This window comes from Bos grunniens, chromosome 11, assembly GCF_055505025.1.
Source record: "Bos grunniens cultivar Pamir isolate PY7600 chromosome 11, Bosgru_T2T1.0, whole genome shotgun sequence".
Taxonomy (NCBI): domain Eukaryota; kingdom Metazoa; phylum Chordata; class Mammalia; order Artiodactyla; family Bovidae; genus Bos; species Bos grunniens.
The window spans coordinates 10,657,699-10,676,515 of NC_141175.1; the positions used below are offsets into that span (position 1 = coordinate 10,657,699).

An 18,817-nucleotide genomic window follows, 5' to 3' on the forward strand; every position below is an offset into this window, starting at 1 on the left:
CGCAAAGAGTCAGACATGACTGAGCGACTGAACTGAACTGAACAAGAAAATAAAAACTACTGACATGCTCAACAATATGAATGAACCTCAGAATAAATATTCTGAGAGCAAAAAGTCAGACCAAAAAAAAAAAAATCTGAGAGAAAAAAAGTCAAATAAAAAAAATTTATATAAAATTGCAAAAAATGCAACCTAGTCTCCAATAAAGGAAAGTAGACCAGTATTGTTCTGGGGATGGTCTGGGGCACTGGCTGACCTGCTCATCAACTTGACTGTGATGATGGCTTCACAAATGTATACATACCTACATCAAAATTCATCAAACTGAACACTAGATGTATGCAATAGATCAATTATATCTTAACAATCTGTATTAGAAAAAAACCATATATAACAGAAATCAAAGTAAAGCACTTCTAGAAATGATAAGACATATGAGGAACACTACAAACCTTACTTAAGGACACATTGATAAAATAAGACCTAAATAAATAGAAATGTAAACCATGTGTCTAGATGGAAAAATTCAATATCATAAATATACATATTCCCCTAAAATCAATGTTTAACTCAGCATAATTGTACTGAGAGTCAAAACATAATATTTTGTGGAATGTGACAAGTCGATTCTCAAGTTCTTTCAGAAAAGATCATAGATTGTAATAACCAAATATTTTGGAAAAATGAGAAAAAGGAAGGAAACCACTCCATCAAATATCACACATGCGATGAAAACCTTGCAAACTTTATGGTGAGTGAAAGGAAAAGAAGTCATACTTAGATGATTCCAAATAAACAAAATACCCAGGATAGATAAACCCATAGAGACAGAACCTCAGTGCTGGTTACCAGAGACCAGAACATGGGAGGCAGTGACTTCTTAAGGGGTAGCTGCTACTGCTACTAAGTCACTTCAGTCGTGTCCAACTCTGTGCGACCCCATAGACGGCAGCCCACCAGGCTCTCCCGTCCCTGGGATTCTCCAGGAAAGAACACTGGAGTGGGTTGCCATTTCCTTCTCCAATGTATGAAAGTGAAAAGTGAAAGTGAAGTTGTTCAGTCATGTCTGACTCTTTGAGACCCCATGGACTGCGGCCTACCAGGCTCCTCCATCCATGGGATTTTCCAGGCAAGAGTACTGGAGTGGGTTGCCATTGCCTTCTCCTCTTAAGGGGTAGAGGGTTTCCTTTTGGGGTGACCAAATGTTATGGAACTAGACAGAGGTGATGGTTGCACAACACTGTGATTGCATGAAACACCTCTGAGCTGCTCACTTTAAAATGGTTAATTTTATGTTACAGGAATTTCATGTATGTTTTTAGAAAACCAAGGAATTGCTGAGTTCAAGAAAACCCATGTGCTATAAAATTTCAATAACTAAACTAGTGTGTTACTGTAGAAGAACAGGTTAGATAAATTAATGGAACAGAAGAAAATAGTCTGGAAAATTCCCCTCTTTGGGACTCCAGCAAATGCTATCCTGTGACAAGACTGGTCAACAAACTGCTTCCTAAATCAGTTGATGGCTGCAGGCCTCCAGCTAGAAGCAGATGTTGCCACACTGATATAATACAGTAGTTTAGATTTAAGCACAAAAGCCAGGGTTGAATATTAAGGGCACAATTTGCTGTTAGTGGTATAATTTGACCAAACTGGGGTGTTATCTCTGGCCCTGGGCCTGCTGCAGTGGAGCTATTAAACCTACTAACAAGGCACATGGACCTCACATCCCAGCCCTACAGGCAAGGGCTACCCAGTATTCCTTGCAGGACCCCCCACCCCACCCGCCAACCGCCAGAGCAGCTCTCTCTCCCCTACTCCATAACCTCAACTCTGGTGGTCTGGTTGGGGGGTCAGCACAGGTCAGAAGGAGACTGTAATATTTTTGTTTGTTTCACATCCTGTGTTGTTTGCAGAAGGGCCCTGTCCCTAAGGAGAAGAGTTCCACCGCTGGGTCAGGAAACAAGCTTCTCAAGCACAACCCACTGGAGGATGGAGCTTACAACAGCAGCACATCAGATAGGTAGAAGGTGTGCTCAGAGTGTGGCTACACATTTGGAAAAAATAAGTTAGACTCCACCTTACACTGTACTCCAGAATAAAATCTGGATGTTTAAAAAGCCAAATCAATAGGATGAAGTATTAGTAAAAACTATAGGATAATATTTCTATAATCTCGAGACAGGAAGGTGCTTTGTATCTTTAATTTTTATTTTATAAGATTTAGAGCTGTTACAAAAATAATATAAAAAATTCCTACATACCCTCTACCCAGATTCCCCGAAATGTTAACATTTTACCATATTTGCTTCTTCTCTCTTTTCTTTCCTCTCACGTACATTATATATGTAATATTTATAACCATGTCAAGAGAACATGATATTGATTTGTCACTGGTAATGTTAACTTCTATGACTTGCTTAAGGTGGTATCTGCTTGGTTTCCCCACTTTTATTCTTTTGTATTTTGTGAGAGATACTTCAGGACTATGTAAATATACGTTTTTTCCCCCCTAAAACTCGTACCTACTAGTTTTAGCATCTAGACAGGTCTTTTAAACCATTAAGTCCAAAAAGAAAAAAACTGGGGACTTCCCTTGTGGTCCAGTGGTTAAGAGTCTGCCTGCCAACGCAGGGGACACGGGTTTGATCCCTGATCCAGGAAGATCCCACGTGGCATGGAGCAACTAAGTCCATGCAGCACAACAGTTGAGCCTGAGCTCTAGAGCCCACAAGCCACAGCTAGTGGGCTGTGTGCTGCAGATACTGAATCTCAAGCCCCAGCTCCTGACACCAGTGGGCCTACAGTCCCTGCTCCACAAGAGAAGCCTCGGCAATAAGAAGCCTGAGCATCTAATAGAGAGCAACCTCTGTTCACTGCAGCTTGAGAAAGCCCGCATGCAGCAAGAAAGAGCCAGTGCAGCCAAAGATAAATATTTTTAAAAAAGAAATAATCTGACAGATGTGACTACATAAAATGAAAAACTGATATGATGAATCAATCAAAGTTTGATACTAGGAACAAATTTGAAAGACAATCATAGTCTGAGAAAAATATATGTAACAAATATAACAGACGAAGAATTAATAAAGAGAAAATATGAGGGATTTGTATAAATCAATAAGAAAAAGCCAACCAAATGAATCAAATGTAAAAACAGGAAATTAATAGAAAAAGCACAAATGGCCAATGAACATGAAAAGGTGCTCAACCTTATTTACAGAACTGCAAATTTACACCGCAAACCCCTAGTTTGGAAAAATAAAAATAGGAAGACTGATAATAAACAATAAGGATGAGGGTAAATAGAAACTTTTGTAAATCATTTACTGGAGTATAGATAAACTGGTAAAGCATTTTTGAAAAGCTACTGATAGTAATTACTGATGGAAAAATTAGACATGTACATATCTTTTGATCCATCAGTGCACACCTAGAGATGTATGTACCAGGATACTTAGCATTGCTTTACAAAGACAAAAAAACTGAGTTTTCATTTGCAGAACAAGGGGTTAACAAGCTACTTACTACCCAGCAGGAAAACAGCCACTGGAAAACATGAGACTGATATATTTGCCCAGACATAACATGGATAGATTTCTTATACATACTGTTAAGGAAAGAGGAAAGTCAAAGAATATTATATATAGCATTTATACAAATAATAATAACAACAACATACTAACAGCTACATAGCTTGGGCAGTTTCAGGCTACTCTATGAACATTATTAGCTCATTTAATCCTCACCAGGAAAGGATTAAACTGAGGAAAGTTCTGTTGTTGATCTTACTTTAGAGACAAGGAAACTGAGGCAGTAAGAGGTAGAGTATCCTGACCAAGGTCACTCAGCTAGTAGGTGGAGGAGCCAAGATCTGAACCCAGGTTGGAGAGTTAGAGTCTACGCTTCTGACCACTAGACTACAGCCTCTCTCTCTATATAAACAGGTACTTGCAAATTCACAAAAAAGAATGGGAAGGATACAGACCAAACTGTTAACAATAGTTACTTGTTATTGGGGTAAAACAACACTTTACAAATAATGCGCTGCTGCTGCTGCTAGGTCGCTTCAGTTGTGTCCGACTCTGTGCGACCCCATAGATGGCAGCTCACCAGGCTCCCCCATCCCTGGGATTCTCCAGGCAAGAACACTGGAGTGGGTTGCCATTTCCTTCTCCAATGCATGGAAGTGAAAAGTGAAAGTGAAGTCGCTCAGTCGTGTCCGACCCTCAGCGACCCCATGGACTACAGCCTTCCAGGCTCCTCCGTCCATGGGATTTTCCAGGCAAGAGTACTGGAGTGGGGTGCCATTGCCTTCTCCGAAATAATGCGCTAGTTAACGAATAGAACCAGTTACTAGATCCCCTGGATGTCTGCCTATTCAAGAACCAGTGCAGATGCTCCCTTCAGGTCTCATCTCCCTTATCTGGAGACATCGTACCAACTCTCCCTTTCAGTGATTTGGATCTTTCAAAAACACAGCTCACCACCCACAGCTCTCAACCTCAGCCACATCTTCTCTTCCTGATATACACCATCCCCACACAAACAGCCTCTTAATACTGTAAATGTGGACCACAAAACTTGAGAAAGGTGGCCCTGAAGCATTCTGAGTCTTGGGCATTAAGGAGTAATCCAACAAGTATTTCACAAGCATGCAATAGTGTATTTCTTGCCTACATATGTAATGTAAGCCTGGATCATAAATTTAGGGGGAAGATTTCTGACAGGCTTAGAAACAAACAGATTCTCTAGTTAACCCTGAATTAACATAAAATTAAAGCGAACCAGAACTTCCACTTCCAGGAGTATGGAATAGATATACTTTTTCCTATTCCTCCTACGTACAACTGAAAACCCTGAACATTATATGAAACAAACAGTAAGTGGACTCTGAAAGGTGAGAGAAGAAGGCAAGCAGGTAGGGACCTCGGGACCCAAGGTACAACATGGCGGTGAGTTTCTGGGTTTCCCTCGGCCTGACACATCCCTGACTTGGAGCGAAAGAGGCCAGCAACCCGGAAACAGCAACAGACACAGACCAAAAATTGCCCCCTGCTCCTGACAGCTGCTTTTGCTAGAGGGGCTCCTAGCAAGACAGACACTTTCAGGCAGTAACAGATTCCAGCCAAATATCACATAAAATACAGCAGCCCCACCCCTACTCATGCCAGCAAAACCAAGATAGGGAGCCCAGACTTCCATTCTCACCAAGCTATAACAAGATATCCCCACACCTCAAGATGGTGCCAGGGAAGGCCAAGTAGGGAGCCAGGACTTTCACCATGATAATCTATCTACCGAAGCCAGCTCCCCAGCCCTGTGATGTCAGTGGAGGCCACAGGGGGAGCTGTAATGAGAAACTCCTGCTAGGAAGGTTTAAGTGAAACCTGGAGAAGGCAGTGGCACCCCACTCCACTACTCTTGCCTGGAGAGTCCCAGGGACGGGGGAGCCTGGAAGGCTGCAGTCCATGGGGTCGCACAGAGTCGAACACGACTGAGCGACTTCACTTTCACTTTTCACTTTCATGCACTGGCGAAGGAAATGGCAACCCACTCCAGTACTCTTGCCTGGAGAATCCCAGGGACAGAGGAGCCTGCTGGGCTGCCGTCTATGTGGTCGCAGAGTCAGACTGAAGCGACTTAGCAATAGGAGCAGCAGAGAAGGCAATGGCACCCCACTCCAGTACTCTTGCCTGGAGAGTCCCAGGGATGGAGGAGCCTGCTGGGCTGTCTTCCATGGGTTCGCACAGAGTCGGACTGAAGCGACTTAGCAGCAGCAGCAGTAGGGAGTCAGAACCCCCCACCTCCATCTAGCAGTAACAAGGAGCCCCAACTCCTCAGGTGTCACCAAGGGGAGAAACTGGACTACTACTTCCTGTCAGGAATCAGAGCAGTGTCAAAAGAAGCCAGGTAAAATAGATTAAATAAAATCGAAAGTCATATAGCATAGTACCCCAAATTTCCAGTCTCCTATCAAAACTCACTCATCAAATAAAATCATCAAGAAACAGAAAGATCTCAAACTGAACACAAATTAAAAAATGAATATGCCAAGGTCATGATTACAGAGATGTCAGAATGACCAGAAAAATTTTTTTAAAGCAATCATTGTGAAAATGCTTCACTGATCAATGATGAACATGCTTGGAGCAGATGAAAAGACAAAAAGTCTCAGCAAAGAAACATAAAGTTTCATAAATAAATAGAAAATAAAAGAAGAACCAAAATGAAATTTTAGGACTGAAAAATATAATAACTGAAATCAATATAATAGATGGGCTCAACAGCAGAAAAGAAGACAGAAAAGAAAGAATCAGTGAACTGAGAGAGAGTATAGAAATTATCCAATATGAACAACAGAGAGAAAACAGACTGAAACAAAAAATGAACACAGTTTCAGGGACCCATGGGACTATAACAAAAGATCTAACATTCCTGCCATCAGAGTTTCAGGAGAGAAGAAAGAGGGTGAGGCTGAAAAATAACTTAATGTCTAAAAACTTCCTCAGATTTAGCAATAGGCACAAATTCACAGAATCAAGAAGGTAAGCAAACTTCAAACAGAATAAATCCACATAAATAAATCCAAATAAATCCACACCAAGACACATCACAGTCAAACTTCTGAAAAATTAGGACAAAGAAACATTTTTGAAGAATTGAGAAAAAAATGACACTTTACTTACAAGGGGAAGAACAATTTGAATGACTGCAGATTTCTCATTGGTAATCATAGTGGCCAGAAGGAAATGACATATCCTTTTTCAAGTGCTAAAAGAACTATCAACCCAGAATCTTATATCCAGTGAAATATCCTTCACGAATGAACAAGAAATAGAGACATTCTCAGATAAAGAAAAACTAAGTGAATTTGTCTCCAGCAGAAATACTCTAAAACATTAAAGGACACTCACTAAGCAGAAAATAAATGATAAAAGAAGGAACTTCGAAACACTGGGAAGGAAGAAAAAATATGCCAAGCAAAAATATGAGCAGATAAAGTAGACTTTTCATGCCTCTTGAATTTTTAAAATTATGTTTGATAATTAGAAACAAAAATTGTAACACTGCTGACATGGTTCTATATATATGTAGAAAAAAATATTTAAGATTATCATATTTATAAATGAAGGAGAGTAAAAGTAGTCATGTATGGATATGAGAGTTGGACCATAAGGAAGGCTGAGCACTGAAGAATTGCCACTTTCAAACTGTAAGGAGATCAAACTAGTCCATCCTAAAGGAAACCAACCCTGATATTCACTGGAAGGACTGACGCTGAAACTGAAGCTCCAATACTTTGGCCACCTGATGTGAAGAGCTGACTCACTGGAAAAGACTCTGATGCTGGGAAAAGCTGACAGCAAAAGGAGAAGTGGGAGACAGAGGATGAGACGGCTGGATGGCATCACTGACTCAACAGACATAAGTCTGAGGAAATTCAGGGAGATGGTGATGGACCGGGAAGCCTGGTGTGCTGTGGTTCATGGGGTCACAAATTGTCCGACATGAACAGCAGTCACAAACAACAAAAGGATAGAGAAGAGAGCAGAGGTTCCGCACTTCACATACACCAGTAAAATGATGTCACCAGGGGAGTGTTACAGGCACACACATAGATACCAACAAAATGCAAGACCTAGAGCAACCTCTAAAAATGCCATACAGACAAGCACACGCAAAAACACTTCACTAAGCTAAAAATGAAATTCTAAAGAATGTTCAAGTAACTCACAGGAAGTCAGGAGAAAAATACAGGGGAAAAAACCTCTAGAAAATAAAAAATAAAATGGCAGCTTTAAGCCTTACCATATCAATAATTACACTAAATACAAACGGTCTTAATATACCAATTAAAAGAGATTGGCAAAGGAGATTTAAACCTTTGATCAAATTATGTGACATCTACAAGAAACTTATTTCAAACATAATTCTATAGGCAAGTTGAAAGTAAAAGTATGGGAAAAGATATATTATGAAAGCTTTAATAAAAAGGAAGCAGGAGTAGCTATACTGATATCAAATAAAACAGACTTCAGAGCCAAGAAAATTACCAGAAAGGGATATTATATAATGACAAAATGGCCAATACACCAAAAAGACATAGCAATCCTAAATGGTAAGTGTAAAAACAACAATGCTAAAAAATATGTGAAGAAAAAAACTGATACAAATGAAAGGAAAAAAAGACAATTCCAAAATTACAGTTTGAGACTTTCCTTTCTCAAAAATTAATAAAATGCCTGGACGGAAAATCAGCAAGGATACAGAGAAACACAAACAGCACTCTCAACCAAAAGGATCTAACTGATATTTAAAGAAAATCCCACTCAGTAACAGAAGACGACAGTCTTTTCAAGCAACCATGAATGCATGCCAAAATGGACCATTTCACGGGCTATAAAACAAACCTCAACAAATTGAAGAGAACTGAAGTCATTCAGAGTGTGTTCACCAATCACAGTGGAATCAAACTAGAAATCAATAAAAGAAAGATTACAGAAAGTCTAAATTCTTGGAAACTAAACGCAATTCTAAATACTCTATGGGTCAAAGAAGTCTAAAGAGAAATTTAAAAATATTTTGGAGAGAATGAAAACAAAAATAAAGCATATGAAAATTTGTGGGATACAGTTTAAGCAGTGCTGAGAAGGAAATTCTTAGCACTACATGCATATATTAGAAATGAAGAAGACTCTTAAATCAATAATCTAAGCTCCTACCTCAAGGATCGAGAAAAAGAGCAAAATAAACTCAAAGCAAGCAGAAGGAAAGGAATAATAAAGATAAAAGCAGAAATCAATACATTTGAAAACACAATATAGAAAATACAATGAAATAAAGAAAAATTGCTTTAAATGTTAATAAAATTGACAAACTTCTATCTAGGAAGACAAATAAAGAGAGAAGACAAATTATTAATATCAGAAACACAGAGTATTATTATAGACTTTGCAGACATCAAAGGATAATAAAGGAATGCTACGAACAATTCTACACACGTAAATTTAGTAACTTGGATGAAACAGGTCAAGTCCTTGAGAAACACAAATTATCACAACCTACCCAATATGAAATACATTATTTGAATAGCCCTATAACTAGTAAGAATAGAGAATTCATCATTTTAAAACTTTCAAAAAATGAATTTCCAGGTCTAGACCTCACTAGACAATTTGACCTAATGTTTAAAGCCTATCCAAGCCTCTTATCCTCATCCATCAGAGGGCAGGCAGAATGAAAACCACAATTACAGAAAACTAGCCAAAATGATCACATGGATCACAGCTTTCTGTAACTCAATGAAACTATGAGCCATGCCATGTAGGGCCACCCAAGACGGACGGGCCATGGAGAGTTCTGACAAAACATGGTCCACTGGAGAAGGGAACAGCAATCCATTTCAGCATTCTTATCTTGAGAACCCCATTAACAGTATGAAAAGGCAAAAAGATATGACACTGAAAGATGAACCCCCAGGTTGGTAGGTGCCCAATATGCTACTAAGAAGAGCGGAGAAATAGCTGCAGAAGGAATGAAGAGGCTGAGCCACGACGTGAGGAGCCAACTCATTGGAAAAGACTCTGATGCTGGGAAAGTCTGAGAGCAGGAGGCAAAGGGGGCAACAGAGGATGAGATGGCTGGATGGCATCATCGACTCAATGGACATGAGTTTGAGCAAACTTGATGGTGAAGGACAGGGAAGCCTGGTTTGCTGCAGTCCCTGGGGTCGCAAAGGTGTGGATACAACTGAGTGACTGAACAGTAACAACAACATTTTATTAACACCAACTCTACATAATCTCTTCCAGAAAACGGAATAGGAGGAACACTTTTCAATTCATTTTATGAATCCAGTATTACCAAACTAGATAAAAATGGTACAAAAAGGAAACTACAGATAAACATCCCTCATGAATACAGACTCAAAAATCCTAAACAAAATATTAAGAAAGAAGATTCAGCAATACACCATGACTAATTGGGACTTATTCAAGGGATGCAAGGCTGGTTCATTCTTTAAAGATCAATGTAATTCACCATGTTAACAGGCTAAAGGAAAAAAAATCACATGATATATTAATCAATGCAAAAAAGGCATTTGACAAAATACCCATTCATAATAAAAATTCTTAGAAAAACAGAAAAAGAAAGAAACTTTCTCAACTTGATAAAGAGCATCTATAAAAAACAAAACCCCAAGCTAATGTCATACTTAATGGTGAAAGACTGAATGCTTTCCCCCTATGATCAAGAATAAAGCAAAGATGTCTACTCTTACCACTCTTTTCAAAATAGTGCTAGAAGTTCTAGCCATTACAATAAAGCAAAAAAGAGAAATAAGAGACATACCGGCTAGAAAGGAAAAAAGGATGATGGGATAGTCTACAGAGAAATCCCAAGGAATATACACTAATAAGTGAGTTCAGCAAGGTCTTAAAATTCAGCAAAAACAAACATACAAAACTCAATTTTACTGAAATATTTCTATGTAATAGCAATGAACACATGGACATCAAAATTAAAAATACAATTCCATTAACAATTGTTCAAAAAAAAAACAAAGCACTTAGGCTTAAATCAACCAAAACACATACAAAGCTTATCTGCTTGAATCTACAAAATGCTGCTGAAAGTAATTTTAAAAATAATAAATAAACGGAGGGACATACTATGTTCATGAGTTGTAAGACATAACATAATAAAGATGTGAAGTCTCCTCAAATTTATGTACAAATTTAAGGCTGTGATAATGTGATTTATAATAAAAAATGCATCTTTGGTCTTCACCCACAGTTCCTGGCTCACAGCTCCCCAAAACTTTGGAATCTCCTGAATAATAAGGGCAATGGGAGCATCTTTTGTCATAACATTTATTTTAAAAAGAAATTTTGGTCATGCCATGCAGCATGCAGGATCTTAGTTCCCCAAACAGGGAGCAAATCCATGGCCCCTACAGTGTAAGTACAGAGTCTCAACCGGGACTGCCAGGGAAGTCCCTTGTCAGAATATTTGGTCTCTTCTCCTTAGTTCCTGCAATCACTTCAGAGCCATAAAAGTGAAGTATGTGTCTTGTTATTCATAACAAGTCCCTTTTCACAACTGGGTTAATGTTAATGTGGTAACTTTTGGAAAGCACCTAAAGGTGGGGACTGGTTGCCAGGGAAACCAACCATGAATAAAGGGCTGGAACTTTAGTCCTATTCCTTGATCTCCAGGAAGGGGAAAGGGGCTGGAGGTTGAATCAGTTACCAATGGGCATGAATTTAATCAGTCATACCCATGTAAAGAAGCATCCATAAAAACCCAAAAGGATGAGGTTCGGAGCGCTTCCGGGTTGGTGAACATAGGAGATTTGGGGAGAGTTGCATGCTAGGAAAAACAGCATGGAAGGTCCTCACCCGTTCCATACACCCTGCTCTATAAACTCTTCCATCTGGCTGCTCCAGCGGTATAGCCTCTCATAATAAACCAATGACCTAGTAAGTAAAATGTTTCTCTGAGTTCTGTAAGTCACTTTAGCAAAGTAATTGAACCTAAGGAATGAGGTCATTCGAACCCCTGAACTACAGCCAACTGGTTAGATACACAGGTGATAATCTGGGCTGGTGATTAGCACCTAAGTTGGGGTGGGGCACGGCGCAGTCTTGTGGGATTGAGCTCTTAACCTGTGGACTCTGAAGCTACTTCCAGGTAGACAGTGTCAGAAGTGTTCAACTATAGGGCACCTACAGGTGGTGTCTGGGAACTGCTTGTTGTTGATATAGGGAACCACCTCCCTGTTGGTCCACAGCCCCTTTTACACATTAATTCCCATCTAAATTCCAGTAAGATTATTCTAAAATTTATATGGAAAGACAAAGGAACTTGAATAGTTAAAAACAATACCTTAAATGAAGTATTAAGTTGAAGAAAACATTTTACCCAATTTCAAAACTTACTATAAAGCTAAAACAATCAGTACTCAGTGGTACTGGCAGAGGGCTAGACACACAGAATAAAACTGAACAGTGAGTCACACAAATATGCCCGACTGATTTGTTTTATAAAGGTTCAAAAGCAATTCAACTTTGAACAAATGGTACGGGAGCAGCTGTTCATGCATTGAGGAAAATAAGAACTCTGACCTAAATCCACACCTTATATAAAAACTAAGTCAAAATTTAACACAGACTTGTTAAATGTAAAACTGTAAAATATGTAGAAAAAATATAAGAGAAAATCTCCAGGATCCAGGGCTAGACTAAAAGTTATAAGACTTAACACCAAAAATATGATTGATAAACTGATAAATTGGATTTCATCAAAATTTAAAGCTTTTGCTCTACATAAGATCCTGATAAAATAAAAAGACAAGTGAAAACTAGAAGAAATGTTTCCAAACAACAAGACTCACATTTATAATATACAAAGAACTCTTAAAACTCAACAGTAAAAAACCAAACAATCCAATTATAAAATGAGTAAGAAATGAAGCAACATTTCACTGAAGAAACAGAGATGGCAGATAAGCACAGGAAAAGATCATCATTAGCCACTAGATGAACATAAATGAAAACCAAACGAGTTATTACCACAACCCTATCAGAATGGCTAAAAACAAAAACAAGAACAACAAATGTTGACAGTGAAAGACGCTGGAAAAGAAGTGGCAAAACGGGGAGAAATGTAAAAGGTTACGAGCCACCCAGGAAAGCAGTTTGGCATATTCTTACAAAACTGAATATCCAACTACCACACGACCAGCAAGCACACTCCTAGGCATTTATCCCGGAGGAATGAAAGGGCACATTAACACAGAAACCTGTGAAAAGCATTTATAGCAGCTTTAATCATGATAGCTCCAAATTGGATAAACAACCAAGATGTCCTTCAATGGGTAAATCGTTAAACAATTTGCGCTGCAGTCGTATCAATTAAATCTATAAATAGGAACAGCAATAAAAAGGAACAAACTATTGACATATGCAATAGATTTTCTAGATGAAATCTCCAGAGAGTTATGCCGAGTTTTTGAAAACGTAACAAAAAAACTTGCAAAATATTACATGGTATATGATTTCATTCATATAACATTCCTGAAAAGACAAAATTATAGAAATGAAGAACAAATTAATGGTTGTCAGTGGTTAAAGAGGAGTTAGTTAATTTCTAGAGACAGAACACAATTTGATATGCAAACCAACCAATCCTGAGGCCATATGCCCACCTGCCCTCTTTTCTCAGGCTCCTTCAGTCTGAAACACTCTCTCCCTGCCCTAAATCACCCCAAGGCCAGTGATGTGACAACTAAGGCCACCCTGAAAGCCCAGAGCAAGCTGAAATTATTTAAACTAGACAATCCTAAATCTGCTTATGCTGCCCTGCCTTGCCTTCCCCACAGAAATCGCTCCTCCCTCCCTCTGCCTGCTGACCAACCCCTGGTGCCTCCCTGTGTGGCCCTCCATGGAGTGGATGGATCCCTCCTCTTAAACTGTGAGAATAAACTCTCCTTCCAGTGGCAGTGTTCTCCTGATCTGTTGGCCTCACCACACCCGAATAAAAACAAAATCCCAGGTAGTACATTTTAGAAGTGAAATGTTTTGCATTTTGACCGTATCCCTGTCCATATCCTGGTTATGATGCTCTACTAGAGTTTCAAAGATGTTACCGTTGGGGGGAAACAGGTTAAAAACAAGCTCTCCCAGTAGTATGTCTTACAAATGCATGTGAATCTAACTATCTCAAAATTAAAAGTTTGACTGAAAAAAAATGAAAGAAAGATTAAAGCAAGTCCCTCTTCTTTCCCATTAATCCACTCTGTGAGGTTTCTTTGTCAGGAGCCTTTGTAAATGGTGAATAGGAGGTTGCAGTGAGCAGGATGGAGTGCCAGCACGCTGCAGTGCCCCCCAGTCCTCTCTCCTTTCCCACTGATCCCACTATGGAACAAGTCATTAGCGAGAATAAAGTCTTTGGGTCAAAACCAAAATGCATACTTGGTGGGGGAGAGCAGCCTAGAAGGAGGCAATTCAAGCCAGGATCTCTGAGAGTCATCCTGACAATAGCGATGCTTGGGTTGCACGCCCCTCCTGGAAGCCAGGCACGTGTGCATGTTAGTGGCCCTGCCCAGCCACCCGGTGCAGCTCCACTGGCCAGGGCTCTGCAGGGCACCCGGGAAGGTGCAGGGCTGATGCTGTTACCGAAGCTGGCTAATCCAGACCACAGGAAACAAAGGCCCAAGGGCGGGCCATAAAGTCACCTTCTGTGTTTTCAGTGAATCTTTATCATTTTATTTTCCCACAAAACAAAAGGCAGGAACACCTGGTGCCTTTTATGAAAACCAGCTCTGGTTCTGAAAATGAACCAGCGTGTGGTGGGGCTCGGGTCTGAGGTCACGTCCGCCCTTGGGAGCAGGCCCTGGGCAGCGAAGCCACATGGGGCAGGAGCTGGGGAGAGTGGGAAGAGGCTGCCGCACCTGCTTCTGCATCTGCTTTGTGGAGCCAGAGCTTCGGGGGCGGGGAGGAGGGCGCGGCCCTCCTGTCTTCTGGCCCCGAGGAGTGGGGTGGTCCTCCTGCCTGGCTCGGGCCTCCCCACAGCATCAGCTTTCTGGAGACTCACATGACAGCTGTGCTCAGGCCGGACGTGTGATTATGTTCCACAGTTTCCACCTGATATCTACAATATGCTTTTAATTAGATATCATGACCATCTTCGCATGTCTTTCACTGACTTTTTAAAATTTCTTGAGCTGTATGTAAAAATACCAACGTGCTTGAATTAGGCTTCAGCACTTGGCGAATTATTTTTTTCTTTCTCCAGTTTTGTAGGCTGAAATTCACGTGCAGATTTAAACTCATCCTTCTCTATGGCACTGGACAACAGCCCACAGCCCCAGAGGGGGGCTGGCCTCTCCTAGCACCCCAGAGCCCCTCATTTGGCAGTTTAAGCATCAGAATCTTTGAATAATTTCCCATTATTTAGGAATCTCAAATATATAAACTATACAGGTCCAGCAGTTTATAAGAAATGTTTTGCTGTTTAATCAGTCCCAGAAATAAATGGGAGTGTTGAGAGAAAGGAAGCGGGAGAAGAGGAAGCACAGAAGAAACAGGAAGTAAAGACCTAGGGGAGGATGGGTCCACGCACGGCCCTCGGGGGCCCATTTGCTGGTCAGAGGCCATGAGCAAGGCTGGCTTCCCAGCACGCAGCCCTGGGAGGGGCCAAGATTGACACAAACACAGCCTTCTGGGACATCTTTGGTGGGCCACTGAGTGCGAGTCTGCCTGCCAACGCAGGAGACACAGGTTCCATCTCTAGTCTGGGAAGATCCCACAAGCCAAGGGGCAACTAAGCCTAGGCACCACAACTACTGAGCCTGTGCTTTAGAGTCTGCGCTCCCCAACAAGAGAAGCCACCGCAATGAGAAGCCCACACACCACGATGAAGAGCAGCCCCGGCTCACCGCAACTACAGCAAGCTGGCGGGCAACAGAGAAGATCTAGCACAGCCCAAACATTCATTAATTTTAAAAACACACGACTTCCTGGGCTTTTCTCTGACCAGTCTCTGGACACCAAGTCCTCGGCTCCTCGGGGGCCTTGCTTCATCAGACAGCTATCACCGACCACACTCACTCAACACCTGCCCACCCTTAAACAAAGGCAAGAAGACTCCTGATCCCAAGGCATCCTCTAGCCGCCACCCTCCCTTCTTTAAGGCATCTGTGCCCATACCTCCCACTTCAGGTGGACCCTTTGAGCCCACTGGCAGTCTTCTGAGCCACCACCAACTTCACAAGCACCTTCTAGTAACTCATTCCAGTAGAAACAGTTCTGCTACTGCTGCTAAGTCGCTCCAGTCGTGTCCGACTCTGTGCGACCCCATAGATGGCAGCCCACTAGGCTCCCCCGTCCCTGGGATTCTCCAGGCAAGAACACTGGAGTGGGTTGCCATTTCCTTCTCCAATGCATGAAAGGGAAAAGTGAAAGGGAAGTTGCTCGGTCATCTCTGACTCTTAGCGACCCCTTGGACTGCAGCTTACCAGGCTCCTCCGTCCATGGGATTTTCCAGGCAAGAGTACTGGAGTGGGGTGCCATTGCTTTCTCCCAGAAACAGTTCAGCCTCATTTTATTTACCCCTTACAGAGCTTTGACTAATACTGACCACCCCTTCTAGAAATACTCATTTTTCCCCCGTTTCTTACTAATTTTCCATCCACCTCTCTGGATGCTCAGCCCTAGGCCCCCGAGTGCCTCCTTCTCCCCACTCCTAATTGTTGATGCTACAGTGGACTCTGATAAGGAGTCTGAGGTGACAGGACCATCTCCATGATGCTACAGGGTCTCCCATGTGATGATAACACTCAGACATCTCCCTGGACTTCAGACCTAAGGCTGCTCAACATCCCTACCCAGATATCACACGAGCACCCCAAGCTCAGTGTGTCCACAACTGAACCAACGGTTCCCCTCCACCCTCAATCTTCCTGGTTGTCTATGTCCCCATCTCAACAGAGAAAATCAACATCCCCCCAGCTGCTCAGCAAGACACCCTTCATGTCGCTCTGGTCCTTCCCTTTCTTCACCTCTGCACCTATCTCCCAACATTCAGCCTACGTTTTTTTCTGTGAAAGAATGTGCATTTGGGTCCCCAAGCCCCATGCTCCCACTTCCCTCCATTGTTGGTGGGTTAGGTTTCTACCCTCACACCCTATACCAACACAGACCCTACAAACTGAGCCCCCTGACTCAATATCTATGCCCTCCAATTCTCCTTCTACACACATCAAGGAAACTTTTAAAAACACAAATGTAAGAACCTTTTTCTTAAAGTCCTTTAATGACTCCTACCACCCTCAGAATAATGGCCAATGCCTTTGTGTAGCTTGTAATCCTCTGGTGTGACACGACCTTATCCACCCCCACTACCTCATCTCTCACCTTTCCCCTTTCACATGATGGAACCCCTCCCAGGATACTGGAATTCCCGGGGCTTCTGCACAATAGTAGGGGGTCAATAAACACCTGTGAAGCCGATGTGAGAAGCAATAAACGCATAACATCGGGAAAAGCCTCACCAAGGAGTTTTCAAACTGGGTTCTGAAGGATGAGAAAAATTTTATCCAAAAAGGTGGGAACACAGGAATTTTGAAAATATGGGCCAAGTGGGTTCAAGGGTTTGATGGTACAAAGTGAAGTTGCTCAGTCGTGTCCAACTCTTTGTGACCCCATAGACTGTAGCCTATTAGGCTCCTCCATCCATGGGATTTTTCCAGGCAAGAGTGCTGGAGTGGGTTGCCATTGCCTTCTCCAGGGGATCTTCCCGACCCAGGAATCGAACCCAGGTCTCCCTCTTTGCAGGCAGACGCTTTACCGTCTCAGCCACCAGGGAAGCCCCTTATTCCAAATGTGAGAAACTAGAGGTTTGATGAGGTTGGAGGAGAAGAGAGTAGAAGGAAGTGAGACTGGAAGACACGTGTGTCAAGTTAAAGGATTTGGGTATCTGTCCTCTCTCTGGTTGTCTGAGAGGAGGATGCTCTTAGAGAGAAGATCCATGGCTACCACTTATTGCTTACTGCCCAGGCCCTCACCCCGGAGGACTGCCTGGACTTACTGGTGATGGGAAACTGGACACAGAGTCTGGAAGAAGGGGGACTTGATCAATTCATCCCCCAGCCCCAAAATTTCACTTTACTCAACACTTGCTTGAGTGAGAACAGAAACACAAAATGTAACAACATTTTTCGAAGACAATAGGCAACACTTATCAAGTTTAAAATGTGAACACTCTGACCCGGTAATTTCAACCTATGAAATTATTCTATGGCACTAACAGGATGACCATGCCAAAATACAGACACAAGGGTGTTGTTTATTGCATTGAAAACAAAAATGGGAACAAATTCAATATTCTTCAATATTGAATTATTAGCCAAATTTTGGTGTGCATGTGTGCTAAGTCACTTCAATCCTGTCCGACTCTTTGCGACACCATGGACTGTAGCCTGCCAGGCTCTTCTGTCCAGGAGATTCTCCAGGCAAGAAAACTGGAGTGGGTTGCCATGCCCTTCTCCAGGAGAATCCTCCCAACCCAGGGATTGAACCCACTCCTCTTATGTCTCCTGTATTGGGAGGCAGCTTCTTTACTGCTTGCACCACCTAGGAAACAGCCAAACAATAAATATGCATTATTAAGAGGAGGGGATACATATATATAGACTGATACTGAGCTAAGCCCACAATAAATTTTTTAAGTTATGAGAGTATAAATGGTACCATCTCATTTGTATTTTTAAAAAACCCACAAACACATACACAGAAAGTCTCCCCTGAGACCTTCTAAACTCTAAATCAGGACACATCAAAAATTAACAGGAAAAGCTAGTACAGCCCTTCCTGAGTTAGACTTGTGGGGTCCACAGGTACATATTATTTAAGAATGACTTAACTTAGACCAGCAGTTCTCAAAGTGTGGCCCCTGAACCAGCAGCATCAACATCAGTGGGCAATCGGTTAGAATGCAAGCTCTCAGCCCCACCCCAGACCTACTGCAGCAGGAATCTGGGGTGTGGGGTTCTCCAGAGGACTGAGGCCCTCCGAAGTGCGAGAACCCCCGACCTGGGCGTCTGGGAACAGTCCTTGAACTAGGTGATAAACTGTCACTTCTGGGTCACCATGCCACAAAGACTCCCATTTGCACACAGGGTTTCTCAGGAAGGGAAGGAAGGAGCTCTTGGAGCACAGTGAAGAAAAAGACAAAAAAAATCTCCAAGTCTCTCGGAGGCCAAGACTCAGTTTGACTGGGCCTCCACACCTGGCAGTTCTAAACGCTGCCG

General features: G+C 41.8%; 1 protein-coding gene and 1 long non-coding RNA gene across 17 annotated transcripts in view; both read right to left on the reverse strand.

Moving 5' to 3' along the window:
* Positions 1 to 14,446, reverse strand: part of LOC147362528 (uncharacterized) — a 39,475-nt gene extending 25,029 nt beyond the window's left edge. The window contains exon 1 of the long non-coding RNA XR_015136328.1: positions 12,720 to 14,446. This is a non-coding gene — a long non-coding RNA (uncharacterized LOC147362528). The remainder of the gene's footprint in view (positions 1 to 12,719) is intronic.
* MVB12B (multivesicular body subunit 12B) overlaps positions 1 to 18,817 on the reverse strand; it is a 194,461-nt gene that overhangs the window by 157,693 nt on the left and 17,951 nt on the right. Inside the window, exon 1 of one of the 16 annotated variants that reach the window (XM_086325140.1) lies at positions 14,459 to 14,591. The exons of the other annotated variants lie outside the window; for them this stretch is intronic. Coding sequence (XP_086181266.1) covers positions 14,459 to 14,470 — 12 coding nt within the window. The 5' untranslated portion in view covers positions 14,471 to 14,591. Of the gene's footprint in view, positions 1 to 14,458; positions 14,592 to 18,817 lie in introns of those variants that run through there. 16 annotated transcript variants of the gene reach the window in all.